Below are 20,207 nucleotides of genomic sequence, written 5' to 3' on the forward strand. Positions count from 1 at the left end.
CTTGTCTTGCAATTAACTGGAACACTTTTTTTGCATAAAACGTTTCCCAGTGGTGGGGATTTAGAAAAGCATCACCACACGCTTGCATGTCTTGCTGCATCCACAGCTGTTTGAACTGGTTAAAAGGGGAGCATTTCCTGACGCTTCAGAATGCTGTCTCCTTGCTAGCCGAATGTGTCTGGAATCGGACTCTGAAACTGTCCTGGCAGCGCCAGCTTTAAGCACATCCGAGCAACAGAAGTGGAAGATTGGATAAATGACCAGGGAGGAGTATAAAAATATTGCTCAGGCATGCAGGAGTGAAATCAGGAGGGCGAAATCACACTTGGAGTTGCAGCTATCAAGGGACGTTAAGAGTAACAAGAAGGGTTTCTACAGGTATGTTAGCAACAAGAAGGTCAGGGAAAGTGTGGGCCTCTTACTGAATGGGGGAGGAAACCTAGTGACGGAGGATGTGGAAAAAGCTATTGTACTCAATGCTTTTTTCACCTCTGTCTATTAAAGTTGATTTAGTTGGGGATTGGCCCTGCTTTGAGCAGGAGGTTGGACTAGATGACGACCTGAGGTCCCTTCCAACCCTGATATTCTATGAACACATTAGACCATTGTCCGTCTTGCTTTCCCAAGGTCAATAGATGAGTCTTATCCCCATTGGTTCCTACAGAGGCATGTGGCAACTACCTATGGAATACCATTTGAAAGATGGTAGACGAGAGCCTTGCAGCAGGCCCTTGTTCCACCACTCGGAACTACCAGTCTGCAACACGGTTCAAAAGAATCCTGAAGCAGTTGGTCAGCGAATGCTCATGGGGAGACTGTTCTGGTGCAAAGCTGGTGAAGCTAAAATAGAAGATTAAATGGCTTGGTATATGGATGGTTGTAACTGGGATGGGAAAAGCTCTCTGGTTCAGAGGAACAGAAGAAAAGTCCCAGCCTTTTGATGCGGGCTAGTACAACAATAAAAGTTTGCAATTGGTGCAGCTTCTTGAGGCAAGGTCGTAAACTGAAGCTGCCCTCAGTCATTAACTTCTTTGTAGGAAACAAAGGTCCATTAGGGGAAAGGTGTCCTGGCAGGGACTGCTCCTTTCTTGCTCCCATTACGCACGGGAGTAGATGTCCTGGAGTTTTGTTTGGAGGAGGGTGGTTACATTTAATCTCCATGTGCGATGTGGCTCATCATTAAGGGGGTTGATGGAGATGGCTTAAAACTGGACCCGCTAATTTTCCCACCCCTTTGAGGGGATCGGTGTAAAATGACATCCAGGTCTGCATTGCCTGTCCTGATTTTTTGCTAAACCAGGATGCTACCATCAAGGGAGACAGGAGGCTCTTGTGGGTAATGCAGGGAGAACAGAGTGGAGGGGACAAGGGTTCTCTTCCCAGCTCTGCCTCGAACGTTCAGCGTGATCTACAGCAGGTGACTTAGGCCTAAATTTTCCCAAGTGGCCACTAATTTTGGCTGCCGAACTTGACATTTTGGGCCTAATTGAAAGGTGCCGAGAACCCACAGTCCCCACGGATTCACTTAGCACCTAAAGGAAATAGGCACCTTAGAAAATCCTAAACTCTAAACTGGATAGATCCACAGTTGGCATAACTCAATGTAAAACCTTTGATGTTGATGCTTCAATCGAGCTACGTTACATCAACTGAGGATATGCCCCCCTTTGCTCTTTCACACCTTTCTAAACGAGAATACTTTTTTTTAATTGATCAGTCTTTCATGAGATGTCTAGGCGGAGAACACTGTAGAAGAGGACAAGATTTGTTTTAAATGCCTCACTCCAGTGCCTTATCTGACAGAAAAGAAGCATGACAGATTGATTAGCCTAGATCAGCTTCAGAGAAGCATCCAAACTGCAAAGGATGCTTGTGCTGCTTTGAGGGTCACGCATCTTAAAACCTAGTGCCCTGTTGTAATAGACTGCTAGTCATTTGAGAAGAATCCAGGCCACAGTGATGTTAAGTATTCTGCTGATTCACAGTCTATTTAGCCTCTCATCCTTTTGGGGGGAGGAGAATTTCTATGGTGATTTAGCTGGTGTTGGTGTTGGTCCTGCTCTGAGCAGGGGGTTGGACTAGATGATCTCCAGAGGTCCCTTCCAACCCTCATCTTCTATGATTCTAATACAAATAGCAATAATAAAAGTGTGTAATGAGCAGAGTTGGGCAAGAACTGGATATTTTGTTCTGCAGGAAAATCCCTGATTTCAGAATCTTGTTTTAGTCTGAAATGGAATTTAAAAACAATTTTTGAAATATTCCCATGAAATGAAATTTCAGGTCAGTTGAAACATTTCACTTAGATAAGTCAAACATTTCACTCTGTTTTCATGTTCTATTATATTAAAGATTGTGTCTTTATTTTTGACATGGAAAATTGAAACGTTCTGTTTCAATCTTTTTAAAAAAAGCTTCCCCCCTCTCTTTTCTTTCAGAAACTTTTTTTTTTTAAAAGTTCTGCTTCCAATGAGTCTACACTTACACACACACACTCCCTCCCTCCACTGGAAAATTTCTGACCACCTCTACCAATGCACTTTAGTTCCATGCTCCTTTTCTGAAATTTCAGTTCCATGTTCAGATGTTCCCGGGGGTTGGGGGTGTGTGTGTCTGAGCCCGTATTAGAAACAGTCAGGCTTCCGTACTGGCTGGGCCATGAGAAGGGGGTCAGTTTCATCACATCCACTGTTTTTGTTTTTGTTTTTTGTTTTTTTTAGTTAAGAGGCCAGGCCAGTCTCCATTCAGAAGCCCATTTGTGCTGCTTGCTGCTCAGTGAATTGCTTGTTGGCAAAAGCTGCTGGTTTGACTCTATAAAGTCCTCCATTTATCCAAAGAACTGTTACAGTATAGTCCAGGCCATTCATAGAATCATAGGACTGGAAGGGATCTTGAGACGTCATCTAGTCCTGTCCCCTGCACTCATGGCAGGACTAAGTATTGTAAGCTTCACTGTGCCATTCCAGTCTAATTATTATTGTATGTGTATTATGGCAGTGCCTTGAAGCCTTAATCAGAGATGACTCCACTGTGCAAGGTGCTGTACAAACACAGAACAAGACAGTCCTTGCTCTGAAAATCTTACAATCTAAGTAAAGTTTCTTCCCTCTGACTGTGTGGGGCTGCTTCTGAGAAGTCCGGTACAGTGGCCCTTTGCCTGCCAATAAGGGGTTTGCATTTTTTAAAGAAAACCCTATTTTATCATTGGTTACATATCTTACATTGGTTATGTATCATAACTTGCATGAACTTTGCACACCACTATTAACAGATCTCTGTCCTAATCTGTATGTAGTACCTTCATAAGACCCATTTGTGTTTGATCAACCTCTTATCTGTGTGTCTTTTTTGTTCAGATTCCAGAAACGGTAACCAGCTGTCGTACAATCTACTTGATCCTGATATGAGGCTGGCTGGCCTTTGTTTGCTTTCTATCTAAAGGCTTGCCCATGCTTTTTCTCCATGCCAGTAAAGTTGGGGGAGATCTGTCCCTTTTGAGAAAATCGGCTGTCACTGTGTTGGCTGCTAGTAGCAATGGAGTTACCAGTGGCCCCTTCTTCCGAGATGGGGATGCCCCTTCCCTAAAGCAGTCACTCTTGCTCCTTAGCTGACTCCTCCCCAGGACTCAATGAAGGAATTACTAGGTGGAATTCTGAGGACTGTGTTATACAGGAAGTCAGACAAGATGATCATTTTTGGCCCCTTCTGACTTTAAAATCTACAGAGAGCTTGTAACCCGTGTAATGAGACAATCTGGGCTGGAAATCTGATCAGTGTCTCCAACATGGCAATACTGGCCCACTGCTGCTCAAGTACCAAATCAGGCTGCCTGCCGCCACCTCGTGTGACTATGTGATTTGAACAAAGCCTTTTCTTTGCACAATATCCTTGATTAACACTCTAACTTGTTTAAAATCTCCCTGGGACCTGGAGCTTTTGAGAGATGTGGATTTAATTACCATGCCCGCCATAAATGTATGGAAACAGGAACCCGAAGCGGGCTTTGAAACAGAGATCAGATGTGCTTTCTATGAGTGCTAATCCAAAAGCAGGATATTGGTTTTCAGTATCAGCTGTGAACGATGATTTAAAACAGCACAGGACAAAATGGAAAACAGTGTAGCAATTAGGAGGGGCAGGAAAGCTTTTGTATTCTCCGATGGATTCTTGTGTCCCACTTCTCTTCCTCTGCTCTGCTTTGTCCTTACCACTGAGACTTTACTTCACAATGTTTCATTATATAGAATTGCCAGCACTGAGTTGGCTGTGTTCATCATGCTTGGCGGAAGAGGTCCCCTTTAAAGCAGACCCCCTTTCTTGTGAGTGTCTTCTATCTATATAGAACATCTCTGTGACATGCTCTTGTGGTGTTGGGTGATTTCGTAGCAAGAAAACAAATGGAAGAGTGCAGTGGGTCTTTGGCAAATACTCTCTAAATGCATGAGTCGTTGATTATTCATCAACTTCATCTAGGCTAAGAATTTTAAGTTTTTTAAGCTGTTTAGTAAATTCTTCTAGTGCCATAAAGGCTTATTTTGTGAGTGTATCAAAAACGATCCACTTTGGGCCCCTTAAACATATCTGCTGCTTGCCTCTGATTTTTCGTAGGGTTGGAAGAACAAATCCAGCCCCCACTCAATGGATAATCTCCTTTCCCTTTGGGCTCTCCTGACTCTCTTTTTTTCTCCCCCTCAGCCTGCAGTCTCGATCACTTTCATTACAGCTTCTGGGCCAAATTCAGACTTGGTGTCACCAGATGCAGCTCCTTTGTCCCATCTACACCAATCTGAATGGCAGGATTGCAAAGACCTACTTAAAAATCTAAAGCCTGCAGGGCTATTAGCGAGGTGTCTCTGGAAGGGGAAATGGAATTTTCTCTTCTCCTGCAGAACTCTTCCCTTCCTCCATGTTTCTAGGAGTCTATGGAGGAGGGTGTCTGTTTGGCTTAAGGGATTGGTAAATAGAGGCAAAGGGCTCAGCTCTCTAAGTTACCCACTCAGACCAACCTAGCGGTGCCCGAGTGTTCCTCGGGTGACATGCTGTCCTGTGTGAAAGGAGATGGGGAATTTAGTCTGGTTCTCCGTGGGTAAGCATCCTTCATGGAGAACGACCACCAAACCGTCGCTAAAACGCACCCTCTGTTGGCCACCTCAACAAAGAGGCCAAGAGCTGGCTGGGCCATGAAGACTGAACTCCCCTCTCATCCCAGAGGTGGGTCCTCCAAGACAGACTTGAAGCACCTTGGCATGAGAATTTTACTCTGCTCCAGGCGGCATCTCTCTTGTGGCTCCTTGGAGGATTTCTCTCTCTGGTGCTGCCAGTTGCGAACCCTGGTTTGTGTGGCCCCTCCTTCATTTGGAGGGGGGGGCATGGGTTTCTTCTGGTGGGCTCACTCCCACCCTTCCCCTCACCAGCACTAAGCTAATCTTAGAGCTCAAATCACAATGGAGGAGTCTGTTTGTGCAGTACCATGCATAATGCGATCCTGATATGTTACTAGGACCCCTAGATGCTATAGTAATAGAAATAAAACATTAGTAATAAGGGTCCTGCATGTATGGGAGAATTGCTTAAAGAGAGACACTGGGATTATTTTAAGCCACCTAAAGGATTTGGGTGTCCAGTTTCCATTAATATTAACAGGCATCTGGTATCTAAAACTCCTGGACAGCTTTGAATATGTCTAGCAAAACCAAGAGGGTTCTACAGAAATCTTAATCTTAATCTTAAACTCTTAATCTTCAGTGCCTAATATGGTTTTCTGAACTATAGTGGTGGTCCCCTTTTCTATCTGGTGGAATTCTGTGGCAGGGATACAATTATCTATTTAAAGTTTAGAGGATGGTTTGGGGTAGAAAAAACCCCTCCTAAAGAGGTTAATGCTTTTCTAGTAAACTCTTTCGGGCTTTACTGTATGGGTTATGAACGCTTGTGTGCTGTGCCCCTGAAACTCTGCATCATGCGAAATCTAAATCATTGCTGAGCACAACCCTATGGGCAGAGAATTGTCTCAGACTTGGCTAATGCACGTGTAACGACGACAGATCACAATAGTCAGCGGGTGGGATCTAACCTGGGGCCTCTGGAGCTTAATGAGTAAGCCTCTATAGCATGAGCTAAAAGCCAACTGACTCTTAGCCAAGGCTGTAGAGCAGACTCATTTAACTCTCTAAGTGGTCTCGGTGCCACTAGAAGGGACAGAACGCCACACCCAGAAGTTGTGTGCGTTACACCTGGAGTTAAAAATGTATCTTTGTTTGTTGTCCACCCCATCTAGGTCCCCCAGTGGCTGCCGCAGTCCGTTCCCATTTTAACGACTGTCCTGACTCCCACAGTCACTTCTGCTTCCACGGGACCTGCAGGTTTCTGGTGCAAGAGGAGAAGCCAGCATGTGTGTAAGTCTCTCTTCCTGTAACAAAGCGTTTTTTGTTTTTGTTTTTGTTTTTTTGCTTGTGTGAGCACAAGTGAAACTGAAGAGAAAGTGATCCACTGTTCCTCAGGGCAGCAGGCCTATGATAGTGCCCATTGCATTTCCCTTGGGATGAGAACTGGCACATATAACTTGTTGCATTATCTTTGGAGTCACAAAGAGGAAACACAGGCTGGAATTTTGAGCGAGAATGGAGTACCCACCTCCCCTTGCCCTTCATGGCACAAAGGGGGGGGGGTGAAAAAGTCAAACCTGGGTGCCTAAAGTTAGGCTCCTAAATCCACATTTAGTTATCTAAGGGCCTGTCTACACTGCAATTAGACACCCGTGGCTGGCCCGTGCCAGCTGACTGACTCACAAGGCTTGGGCTGCGGGGCTGTTTAATTGTAGTGTAGACATTCCCGAGCTCTGGGACCCTCCCACCTCACAGGATCCTAGAGCCTGGGCTCCAGCCTGAGACCAGATGTCTACACGGCAATTTTAAACAGCCCTGCAGCCCAAGCCCCGCGAGCCCGAGTCAGCTGGCAAGGGCCAGCCGTGGGTTTTTAAACTGCAGTGTAGACATAACCTTAAATTACTCACCTGATCTTCAGTGGTGCCCCCAGCAGGTCCCATGACTCAAATGGGTATTTGCAGGGGCTCAGCATTCTGAAAATCCAGCCTAGATAGATGGTTTTTGGAGGCCTGAAAACTTTGCCAAGGAGCTGCTGGCTTAGTATGTGCTCAGGGCTTTACCTTGCAGTTCTCGATCAGGTACAGTTTACTTTGACTTCAGTGGGAGCTTTGCCAGAGTAAGCTGCAGAACCAACCCGTTAATTGGCATTTGAAGTATTGCTAGCCTGTCTCTGTCCCGCTCTTTACTCTCAGGCTAGGGGACTGAGGTGGTTGACTGACTGACTGCCAAATGCCTTTTGAGAATCCCAGTGACTGGATCGTTATTTCTTGGGTGGGGCTTTTGCGCTTTCTTTTTTAATTCTCAGGTCTCTCTTCCTTTCACAGCTGCCATTCTGGGTTTGTCGGGACGCGATGCGAACACGCAGACCTCCTTGCAGTGGTAGCTGCCAATCAGAAGAAACAAACCATCACTGCCTTGGTGGTGGTTTCAGTGGTAGCATCCGTCGTCCTTATTGTGGCCTGTGTACTAATACAGTAAGTCTGCTTTACACGCTGTTGTGCCCCAGCTTACTACTCCTTTACTGGGTCTCAGTGAGATTTTGTTGGTTTGTCTTAGCTGTGCATAAGTATCCACACAGACTCGAAGTCCCGTTCCGCCACGTGTTACAGAACCATGGAAACGGGGGACTGGAAGAGACCTCGGTAGGTCATCTAGTCCAGTCCTCTGCACTGAGACGGGACTAAGTATTCTCTAGACCATCCCTGCTTGTCTACCTGCTCTTAAAAACCTCCAGTGATAGCGATTCCACAACACCCCTAGGTCATTTTTTCCAGTACTCCACCACCCTGATAGTTAGGAATATTTTCCTAATGTCTAACCTAGATCTCCCTTGTTGCAATTTAGGCCCATGGCTTCTTGTTCTGTCCTCAGTGGTAAGGAGGAAAATGTATCACCCTCCTCTTTAGAACAACCTTTTACATACCTGAAGACTGTTATCAGGTTCCCCCTCAGTCTTCTCTTCTCCAGACTAAACAAACCCAATTTTTTTCAATCTTTCTTCATAGGTCATGCTTTCTAGACCTTTCCTCAACTTTGTTGCTCTCCTCTGGACTTTCTGTAGTTTGTCCACGTCTTTCTCAAAACATGGTGTACAGAACTGGACACACTACTCCAGTTGAGGCCTAATCAGCATGGAGCAGAAGAATTACTACTTGTGTTTTGCTTACAATACTCCTGCTAATACATCCCAGTTCCATATAAAGCCTAAATTTAATTCTCTTTCAAGCAGTCTTTAGTTGTTTCAGAGCCATGGTTGGGAATTGGGATGGGATGGACCCAGGGTATTTATACACAAAATAATCTGAACCTCATAATGGTGGTTTACTGGTAGGATGTTTGAGTGCAGTGCTAGGGGAAAAATTTCTGTCTGAAAACCTGCTGACTTCTAAGGCTGTCTATTTAAATGGATGAACTGAAAAGCTAACTTAAAAACTAGCTGTTAGGTTCTTAACTCTATACCAAAATATGGGCCAAATTTACAGGTATGAAAGGGGGGGGCTGTTTACATCGGTAAACGGACATAAGGGCATCTATACTGTGTATCTTGCATACTACAGGACTGGAAGAAGCTGTAGGTTACATTAACTAGACTCCTTCAGGTTCTTCTCTGAACAGGCCCTATGCATGTAGACTGTGAAAATGGCTTCCATGGCAGCTGCTGACTCTAGACCTGACCCTGCGTGGTGCTGAGCCCCTGAATAGGATTGGACCTCGTTTTTGTTTTTGTTTTTTTTTCCAGCCAAAGTTGATGCCATGACTAACGCGCGAAATAGTGCATGAGATGAAGCTCGCTATTCTGTTTAATGTGCTAGTGAATGGAACTGTTTCAGGGGAAATGCAGACAGCTGTACTGCACTCTTAGAGGGCACAAAGCTTTCTGGTGGCTATTGTGATACAAGAAACATTATTTGTGCCAATGCCCGTTTCTGTGAATAACTGAAGTTCCACGGAACAGCTCATCCCTATTGATGTAAATACTTCAGTGTTAATTCTAAGGGCAGGTGGACAATATACTCGTGTTGCAACATGAGTATGTTAAGATAACAATAATGTCTTCACTGTGTAATTTAAAGGAATAGGTAAGTGTTGCTGTGGTTGATTTCCCAACTCAAGTGTCTTGTGTTACGAGACCTATTGCTTCACAGTCTCTCTGCATGTCCTAACTCTTCTTTCAGTTAGCTCTTAACTCTTCATTCATGATGGGATCAAATGAACAAACCAGTCGGTACAGCTGCAATAAGCCAGAGTGTTTGTCTTGCCCTAATTGTCATCTTCTCACGGCTGATATATACTTAAATGTAAATAAATCTTTCAACAGCACATCAATCGGTGCTATTGGCCGCTGTGTACAATTTGTTCCAAATTCACTGAGGGTTTTTATTCTCTCCAGTTGTCTGAGGTCTAAACCAGAGTTTCTGAGCACTTGTGGTTTATTTCTCTGTATTAAAGTAGCCCCGAGAGGCCCCAAATGAGATCAGGATCATACTGTGGTAGGATCTGTACAGATGCATAGTACCAGTCAATTTCTTACAATCTAGATAAAGGGTGAGAGAGAAGTAGTATCATCACCCCCATTTCACAAATGGGAAACTGAGGCACAGAGGCCCTGATTCAGGTGAGCATTTCAGCATATGCTGAAAATCAAGCACATGCTTATGTGCCTACCTGAATAGGGGCCAAAGACCAAGTAGGTGACTTATATAAGATCGCACAATGAGTCTGTGGCAGAAGTAGGAATTGAATCCCAATCTCCTGAGTCACAGACTGGTGCCTGTCAGGCTGTCCTTCCTCTCTAGATAACCCTTCCTGTCTAGACCAGATCCTGAAAGAGCTCGTGGCCCTTTTCCTAGGAGTAGGGCTTAGAGTCTCCAGTGTCGGGTTCAAATTCCAGATCTCTGGTAACTAACCAGATCTAAATTCATTCCTGTGCATCAATGGAGCTACACCAGGGGTGAGTGTGTCCCATTTTGCCTATCTTAAATTCCCCTGTTGCTTTGCAATTATTAGGCATTTCTTTTGTCCTTGCATCAAGACACTCTCTCGTGGAGCGTTGTTGGTGCTGTAGTAATGCCTGTCATTTCCCACCCCAGCGGGGGAATTGTGTTTCAGTGCTAAGTGAAGTGAATGCTGTATGATTTTTTTTCTCCACTTCTCCCCCCCCCCACACCCCTTGATGCTTCCCAAAGGAGCTGTACAAATTAGACTTCAGCACCACTATTCTCGTTAGCGTAAACAGAGGCAATGGACCACATACTACTCTTTTAGTCTGCATTGGCATCTTCACTAAAGTCAATGGAGCTTTCTGGGGGTAGCTGAGAGCAGAACTAAGCCCAGTACGTTGCTGAACAGTATTGCTGAACAATATTGATTATTGCTGAACAGTAAAGACATCTTCATTGTTGGTTTTTTCCCCTCCTTCACTGTGCACAAGCTATTTGCCTTGTCTCCATCCTAATACCCCTGCCCTAAATTGCATTTCAGTTGCTGTAGGATAAGAAAACATTGTGAGTGGTGCCGAGCCTTCATCTGCAGACACGAGAAGCCCAGCGGGCTCCTGAAGGGGGGAACTTCCTGTTGCCATTCAGAGACAGGTAGGAGGAACAACTGTCATAGCAACAGCTTCCTTCCAATAGTTAAATTGGTTGGCCGTGGAGATGAAGATCCTGCTAAGGAGCTGAGTTCTGTTTAGCTGGCATCGGTAGCAGGCAAAGTCCAAATAGATTCATAGATACTAAGGTCAGAAGGGACCATTCTGATCATCTAGTCCGACCTCCTGCACAGCGCAGGCCACAGAATGTCACCCACCCACTCCTATGAAAAACCTCACCCATGTCTGAGCTATTGAAGTCCTTAAATCATGGTTCAAAACTTCAAGGAGCAGAGAAGCCTCCCTCCAGTCAACCATGCCCCATGCTACAGAGGAAGGCAAAAAAACCTCCAGGGCCTCTCCAATCTGCCCTGGAGGAAAATTCCTTCCCGACCCCAAATATGGCAATCAGCTAAACCCTGAGCACATGGGCAAGATTCACCAGCCAGATACCCAGGAAAGAATTTTCTATAGTAAATCAGATCCCATCCATCTAATATCCCATCTCAGGGGATTTGGCCTATTTACCCTGAATATTTAAAGATCAATTACTTACCAAAATCCCATTATCCCATCATACCATTTCCTCCATAAACTTATCGAGTAGAATCTTAAAACCAAATGATCCCTTGTCTATTATTCTTTAACTTGTATCTCTCCATACCCATGGATGATGCATGAAGCCTGGCAGTAGCCATTATCAGATGCATCAAAGGAAGGTCCAAGGAACCTTGTGTGACATCCACCATCTTGGTCAACACACTGGGGACTTGAACCAGGGACCTCTACAGCTAAAGCATGAGCTGCTACAGTTTTTTGAGCTAAAGAGTCAAGGCTGCCTAGCGCTGCAACAGGCTCCTATCCTTGGTGGATCAGGCACAAGGGCGGACCTATGGTGGGATTCCCTCAGAGACCTTTTTTTTCCATTCAGCTTCTCAAGAACTCAGTTTGATTCCAGATTGTGTCGCTCGGGTCTCTTTATTTGGCTTCCAGCAAAGCTGTGCTGAGTTGATCAGATTCAAGCATAGGGGATGGGTATAGAGCATACCACACACCCGAAGTTACACAGAAAACCTCTTCCTTTTTGTATACATGTACACATGATGTTGCATTTACTGTTTTGGGATTGGCTTGGTTACTTTAGAGGTACCAATCCCTGTACAGTATGCTCTAGACACACACTGTCCATGTGTGACTTTTTTGACTTCCTCTTTACATTCCAGGCTTATTTTGTCCATTTTAAATGGCCCCCTGGGTGTTCCCCCCTCATTTTAGCTAGTATAGACATGGTCTCTTATCTTGCTGACCCATTAACCTATCTTAGTTTTAGCATGGACATTCTGTTCCCAACCTCCTGTTCCATTTACCTCTCTAACCTTGTCTCCCAAGAAATGGGGCCTCACCCATGTCTAATGACTCATGTCAAGCCAGGCCTACAACCTGTAACACACTTACCAGTGGATTATATCTGCAGTAGGCAGTTATGAGAGCAGGATCAATGGGGTCCTTTTGGAGATCACATACGGTAATGTGAACATCAGTACACTTCATCCTTCAGCGTCCTCTATTAGAATGGTCCTGTTTACCCCTTGGGATGCATCTGAGATCAACCTTTCATGCATTTACTTTTTTTTAATTTCATTCCTACCTTTTTTTGTGGAGGGGTGGGGTGGGGGGAGAGGAGGCTGACTTACCGGGTAAGTTAGAACTGCTGAGCAACTTTGCTTCTTAAGTGAATTTAGCTAGCATTTACAAGATGTAGGGTGATACCTAGCTCTTGTATAGCAATTTTCATCCATAGATCTCCAAGCTCCTTTGCAAAGGAGGTCAGTATCATTATCTCAAGTTTACACATAAGGAAACTGAGTCACAGAGAGGGGAAGTGACTTCCCAAGGTTACCCATCAAACTAGCAGCAGAGCTGGGAGTTGAACCCAGATTCCCTGAGTCCTGGTTCAGTGCCCTACCCACTAGGGAACACTGCCTAAGATACAGTGAAATAACTTACTTAATGTTGCCATATAAAATTCAGATTTTTAAATCCCCAAAGCATCAAACAGGGTGATGTAAAACAGTATTGGTGTAACACTGAATCAGGCCCCATTGGGTCTGGTCATGTGAGTAAGGATTGCTGGTTTAGATCCCATGCTGAGAGAAATGCAAATAGTGAAGATCCTAAAGAGTGAGAAGTAATAAAATTTAATAAATTTAGTCAACTTTAAGTGAGGGAAGATTTCAAATGTGCAGTGATAGCTAACCAACCTTTGAAAATCTCCCCATAAATATATTTCCCCAGACTCCCTTTTTATAGACCATCTGAATTTATAGTACATCTTTTGAGGGCTGAGTGATTTTTGCACCCTTTTAAAATTGATTTACAAACCATTTGGCATACCTACTTAGAGCTACAGCATCTGCGTGTAAACAAGTCCCATTGTGGCACTAAATGAGCGTTATTTGCAAGAGATTTCCAATGACACTGGAAGAAATTGCAACCTCTTTTAGCATCTCTGAAAATCCAGCTTCTGTGCTCTTGGCAATTTGGTACAACATATTCTTTGTCAGTGCTGGGGTTTTTTGCACCACGCGTTGCCATAAATTCAAGGTGACATATGACATACCGTCTAGGCAGGGGCCAGAGCTATTCTGGAGCTCTTCCTGTTTTTCTTTAATTTTGTCTCTGCTCTAATTATGCATCTTCGTCAGCCTGACTTATTCATTGTGCTCACGAAGGAGACTGAGAATTCTGTAGAAAGCATGTTCTCCTCATAGTTGCTTTTAGATTATGAGATCCATTTGTAATGGCAGCTAAGGTGCCTTTGTCCTGGCTTTATATAGTGATCTCCTGACTGTTTGTGGCTATATCAGGTGCTTCACATTGTACGGGAGGTGTACTTTTCATACAGTGAAGGAGAGGATGCTTAGACTTCCATAAAGAGACAGGGAGCCCTTATCCATAGATCAGGCACTGAAATGGCAATGTCATTTGAACGTGAACTTTTTTGAATGAGCAAGAAGGAAAAACGAGCTATCTACTACCTGCCCTAAATAGTCAAATTTGACTGACTAAGGAGTGATTTTTGGTTGCCCAAATTAAGCAGCCTGATCTTCAGAAAGTGCTGAGCATCCACCCTCTGAAAATCAGACTGTTCTTAAATGCCATAAGTTAGGCATCCAAAATCGTAAGTTATTTAGCCCCTCTGGGTTACTGCTGTAATGGAATTTCTAATGTGTTTAACCATGGAGGACAGGTCCAACAATGGCTATTGACCAAGATGGTCAGGGATGCAAACCCATGCTCTGGGTGTCCTTAAACCTCTGACTGCCAGAAACTGGACAGGGGATGGATCACTCAAAATTGCCCTGTTTTGTTTATCCCCCGTGAAGCACCTGGCTCTAGTCACTATCGGAAGACAGCATACTGGGCTAGATGGACCATTGGTCTGATCCAATGTGGCCATTCTTATGACTCACTTGCCTTCTGATGCTAGACCAGAGCCAAATTATGCCCTTGTTTGCTCCCATGGAAGTAGGTTAACCCATGTGGTGTTTGTTTTTTTGTTTTCTGCAGTGGTCTGAAGGAGAACTGGATCTGACCAATATATTAATTGCCATGGCCAGATGGGACTGCTGCAGTATAATAAAGGAGGCCTATCCCATTCCAGAGAAGAACATTTTTCCATGGAAGAAAATGCTCTGATGGGGGATTAGTATCAAGCATACACTACATTACCTTGACTCTTCATATGCATCCTGTATTATAGGCTGAGCTTTCGGAACCTTGCCAAATCGAGGGCACCATCTCCATGGGGCTATGCAATGTGAAGCCATGAAGGAATGAGTAGACCACCTCTCAACCACCATGGAATCTTAAACTGTTTTATGAGACTTCAGACTCGGACACAAAAGAACGGCACGTGGGTCAGCTTCACGTTTACGTAGATGTGACGACTTTGGGGGGGGGGTTTGGGCGGGGGGGTAGGTTTGACACCAGTGATTGGGAGGGGGGGAAGCTTACTGGAACTGTCTGTCGTTATCTGTCCTGCTTTGAGACTTTATGAAACCTACCTGAAGGCTGGGTCTTTGGTTCATGCATTTGTTACATATTTGACTCTTTAGGAGGAGCAGTTGCAGGTCTCTGTTTTTCAAAAGAGAGAACGCAGCCCTTTCAAAGGAATGTCCTATTTGCCTGACTGCGATTTTTTTTCCTTTGTGCTGCCGGGGCCATTGGGACATTCGCCCTGCCAGATGAAATCTGGGGTGGGGGAAATACAGGACGAGGTGGACTGGCCAGGGCTATCCTTTCCTTTTCTGATGATATTCAATTCTTCTTCATCAGGAGACAAGTTGCAAAAGAAAAATGGCAACGCGCGAGCCAGTGTGGCGGGAGGTGGAATGTGTTCAAGCCCCCGCAGTCCTTTGCGTTTTAAATGTGATGGCAGAAAATATTACAAGTTTTTTGAGGCAGAAAAATGTGTTTGCGGATTAAATGTCTTCGATGTACTTGGAAAGCTGAAAAAATGGAGCATGGAAATAAGCATAACAAAATGGCAGCCATTGGGGTGGTGGCAATCTGGGCATTTAGAGCCTGATCCAAAGCTTATTAAAGTCTTTCCAATGTCTGTAATGGGTTTGGATGAGGCCCATAGACATGTGGCTTTTTGCATTTCTTTATGCTCACTAGGGACTGTTCAGAAAACTTTAGGAGTTGCTATGTTATGACAGCAGGAAACCTAGGGCCCAATCCTGCAAACCCTTCCACATGGGAATAGAATAAACTCATGGGGTCTGATTTTGATCTTGCTTACACTGGTGTAACTCCATTGGTTACTCCTAGTTTACTCTGGAGTGAGATCAGAATCAGGCCCTCTTAAGTAAATGGGACTATTCCCTGGAGTATGAATTATAACTTGTAGGTAAATGTTTGCATACCCCTAGTCCCTCTTTGAGTCTGAGCGGATAAACCCACACCGTACATGATGTAATTGGATAACAAACTTGACAGTCCCACCTATGAAATATTCTTCTGAATGTTGATCTGAATTTTGCTTCCGGATCTGCCTGGCAAATACAGTCCTAGAGTCAAATTCACTACTATGGGCCTAAGTGAGACCTATCCCTCCACTGATGTCAGTGAAGTTTCCCCTGCTTACACCTGTTAGGAATTTGGCCCTAGGTCTGTCCTGATGATTGAAGAGCAGAATTTCACCCTTATTTGTTTAGAAGCAAAATGTTATGGGAGGAATGCTTGCAACTTTAACCCAGATCCATAGTAGGGATGATAGAAACAACGTTTTTCTTTCCCATTTATCTTGTATAGAGAAACCACTACCTTACTTATTCATTTTTCAAACTCTTACCTAAAAGAGACAACAGTCTTATGAACTTTTTCCTATAATACAGCAACCTAATGACTGGCACCAGAGGAAATTTTGAAATAGATGAAAGTGATGGTTTGTTCCATAATCTTAATTGTCAGAGATCAGCATGTTTCAACCCTTTGCTGGACCTGCACCTTGATTGAGTCTGACGCTGTCTTACAATGGCCCTGATTCTACACCTATTAAGTCCACTCCCCTTGATTTCTTATGGAGGCAGATTGACCCCAATCAAAAGATGGCTCTTGTCAATCTCTGCCCTTGATTTTTTTTCCTGCCCAACTCAGTTTAATTCTTTTTTGATTTATTTTTAAAGCTGATTTGAAAAATTTATTTTAAAATAGCAGCATCCCTGTGCCTGAGAGATCAATATGGATTATTGCACTTGGCAGTGATGCGGCAGGCACTTCGTCTTGAGGGTGTGGCAGCGTGGGGTATGGTCTGGTCAATTTCTGAGCTGTATGTGTGACTCCGGCAGTGATGCTAGGAGTCTGTCAAAGAGGAAAAGCCCAACGCATCTAATGTCCTGATTCTGTAAAGCAGCCCTGATCAGCAAAGCCCTTAAGCGTCTGCTTAAAGTTTAAGCAAGTGCTTAAGCACTTTCCTGAATCGGGGAGTAATTGCTGACTTACCCACATTTCTCTGATATCTTCTAAAACATCAGAGTACCCTCTCCTCTGTTGGCTCAAAACAACTGGAGAAGAAATATCTGAACTGAAGTACCATTTAACTGCCCTGCAGCAGGTTAATAGTTCTGCTCCGTTTCTGAGATCCCTTAAATCTTTTGTGTAGGGAGGGACCCTATTGGTCTGTTCTTGGTTTCTGAGCATTTCAGGAAACTTGGGGCCAAATTTCCTGCTGGCATAAGTGGCCATAAATTCTATTGATATCAGTGGCACTCTGACCATGTCTGTAGGTGGCAAAGTCAGCCATTAAGATTGAAGCGGTATTGCTGATGGCCATAATTACAAGAGCTGTATAAATTAGCTTAGTCCTGCTTTTTACAACATAGGCTTTAACCTCTAACCTAGGACTCCCAAGAAAAGTTCAACCTGATTTTTAGTGCCCTTTTTCACCTTAGAACATGCAGAATGCTCCAGCCATGAGGAGTGGGGACTGTGGTTTTTAGCATAGTTTTTAAAAAATCGCGTTCAAATGTCTTATGGAAGCTGTGCATTTTGGGCCCAATTCCACAAGGAGCAGAGTACCTTATAGTGCACTCTGCAGGATAGTGCTTTCTCTCTTTTTTTGCTTTTTATATGGGAATAAGACTAAAGAATTGATTTCTTGTAGCCTAAATTATTTAGGCTTCTCTTCACGCCTTGATGCACGGGCCCATTGGGGCGGTTATGCTTTATTTCACAAGCCTTGTTCCTGTTACAGGACCTGACCCTGCAGCCCGTTCCAACATCCATGAGCAGAGGGATCGATCTTGTAACTAACGGTTGGGTCATTAGTTCTCTGACCGCCCCACCTTGTCCTCAGACCTTCCAGGGAAGTTCCTTCTCAGGAAGCTGTATTGCCATTAACGCTGGGTGCACCACGAGAAGTTCATAGGAATTCATTCAAAAGCCTGGGTCAGATTGACTGTGGATGACGTTCTGACACTCTTCACCCCTTCCTAATGGTGGTACGGTTTTAAGCCTGTCTGCTGCTTTAACATCCCAACTCAGATGTTTTGCATGTTAAGGTGGCACTAACACACAGGTATCTGATACTCAACTAGGCATGTCTCAGCTAGGGGCAGCTCTGTCCCTCCATATTACTTGGAAATGTATTGATAGGCAAGAAGCTCACACATGCCTCCTGAGTTGACCCACTCGTGAGAATGTTCATGCAGCCACTAATTTGACCTTTTTAAAAACAAGGGAGACAGATCCTCAGCTAGTGTGAATTAACACATTTCTATTCACTTAAATGGCGCAATGCCAATTTACACCAGCTGAGGATCTAGCCTAGGCTTTCTGGCACTGAATCCTTGCTTCCTCCTGCCCCGCCACCCCGATTGCACCCTACTAAAGAGCAATTGGAAAGGGCCATGTGTATAGTCTCTCTCGTAATCCATTCCATGATCTGCTCCTTGCAATATTTGAACTTCCAGGATCTGATTTTTAAAATGGCAATGCTTTTAAGAATATACCTGGATATTTGACTCAGAAAGTGGGATCACATTTCATTAATATGGAATGTACTTTAAAAAACAACAACAAAAATTGCCTAATTGAAGAGGGATTGGAAAGGACAGGGAAGAAATAAAGGTTCATGTGACAATGGGTATTGGGTTCAGAATTTAAAATGAAGATCTGAATTCCTCTCCTTTCCCCACAATGGCTTTTTCCATACACACAAGTATAGACAGTCCATCCTGTGCCAGGTTGCAGGCTTTAAATTAATTGAAACTGTTTCAGGATAAGAGATTTAAAATTATGCTACAAGGTGCCACAGGACTCTTTTCCGCTTTTACAAAATTATGCTTGTTACTCGACTTTTTCTTTACTGTTAAAGTTGCAATGCAAGAAGAGGGAAAGCTAGGAGATCAAATAAATTGTGGACTTTTGACGGTAGGAAAACAAAAAGCTGCGGGCTGAATCCTTGCTGTCACTGAAATCTATGGAAGATTTGCAGGTGACTTCATTGGCGCAGGGATTCGGTACTATGGTTCTAAGGCAATCTGGAATTGTCGCAAAAGGGTCTCATTGAATGTAATGCTTTTCTGGTGACTCAGCATATGAAATCCTGGCCCCATTGTTTTGCCATCGACCTCTGTGTAGCCAAGATTAAGTACAAAAGAAGAAAGCATGGCCCAGATTGCGCTCTGTTAGACGGGTGTGAATTCAGAGGAACTCCGTTCATGGAGGAGACATTTTAAAATCAATGGGGTTAATCCAGATTTAACAGCAAAATTAGGGTCTATCTAATTTAACTACAACAACAAAAAATCTTATTAGAGCTGGCATTTCAAGATCAATAAATGTGATTGTCAGTGGGGGGAGGGGGGAGGGATTTTTAAAGTCACAAAGGATGGATAGGTGCCCAATTTCCACAGAAAGTCAGTGGGAGTTGGGCACCCACTTCCACAAGTGCCTTTTGAAAATCACCCCACTTTCTTTTTGAACATGTTTGCACCCATAATGTGTGCTGTTTCACCCAGTGTCCCTGATGTTCTGACAAATTGCCTGAAACTTGCACTTCCCCCGAATTTTGTATACTTTTCCCCAAAAACCTCCTATAAGAGTGCTGTTCAGTTTTTAAAATCACACATTTACTCAGTCTTGAAATTTTATGGTGCTAGGACAGAAATACCACCTCATTGCAGGGGCCATGCTCATCTGAGACAGATAATCTGTATTAATAATAAAATCAGCTTTAATTCTAGGAAACTTCCTCTAGCTGGTACTCTAACCTCCAGTTGAATTGTTAACCTTTTTTAGTCTCTCTCTCTAAGTTTATTATAAATAACCAACCTGAAGCTTTTTTTAGTCATGGTTACTCTGTCATCTGTATATGTTGCACTGAAAAAGTTAATATTTAATGTTTTAATTTATTTTGTGTGGTTAAATTAATTTTGATTTCTGTACTATGTTGTGATTGGCTGTTTTCTCTTTAATACCTGAATTCTAGTTACTTAGAGTGATAAAGTACACTTTTTTCAGAATTTTTTTGTCGCATTTTTATTGCTTTGAAGAGAGGTCCAGCAACCTGAGGATTACTTGAAACCTTGGCTATTCCTTGATCCAAGAATGAATGGATTTTCTTCTGTGGTATGAAAATATTAAAATTTGCTGTGAGGTCTTATTAGACAAGAGAATCATGGAGATAAGAGATGCTAAAGCTCTTTATCAACTTATCAGTCTAATGGTTCTCAACCTCTTCCTTGCTCTTAAGCAATGTTACATCAGTAAAAATAGCTTCAAGCTCCCATCTAGCCATACAGAAAGTGAGTAGCTCTAGAATTCCTCTTGAGACTTCAGAGCCCGTAGTCTAGTCCACACGCCTGGACAAAGCAAGATTGATCCCTACCATATATTCCTCCATGCTTCTGTTCACTCCAGGTTGAAGTGACCCAATGTTACTTCACCATTTCGTCCAAGACACTAGTCTACAGTGTAAGGGCTCCATCCTACAAGCACTATTGGTC

At 43.7% G+C, this 20,207-nt stretch overlaps 1 protein-coding gene across 1 annotated transcript in view; it reads left to right on the forward strand.

Moving 5' to 3' along the window:
• Positions 1-19,724, forward strand: part of TGFA (transforming growth factor alpha) — a 45,258-nt gene extending 25,534 nt beyond the window's left edge. The window contains exons 3-6 of the mRNA XM_038385025.2: positions 6,278-6,395; positions 7,430-7,579; positions 10,587-10,696; positions 14,263-19,724. Coding sequence (XP_038240953.1) covers positions 6,278-6,395; positions 7,430-7,579; positions 10,587-10,696; positions 14,263-14,270 — 386 coding nt within the window. The 3' untranslated portion in view covers positions 14,271-19,724. The remainder of the gene's footprint in view (positions 1-6,277; positions 6,396-7,429; positions 7,580-10,586; positions 10,697-14,262) is intronic.
• Positions 19,725-20,207: the final 483 nt, after the last annotated feature.

The sequence above is a fragment of the Dermochelys coriacea genome, chromosome 26, assembly GCF_009764565.3.
Source record: "Dermochelys coriacea isolate rDerCor1 chromosome 26, rDerCor1.pri.v4, whole genome shotgun sequence".
Lineage (NCBI taxonomy): Eukaryota > Metazoa > Chordata > Testudines > Dermochelyidae > Dermochelys > Dermochelys coriacea.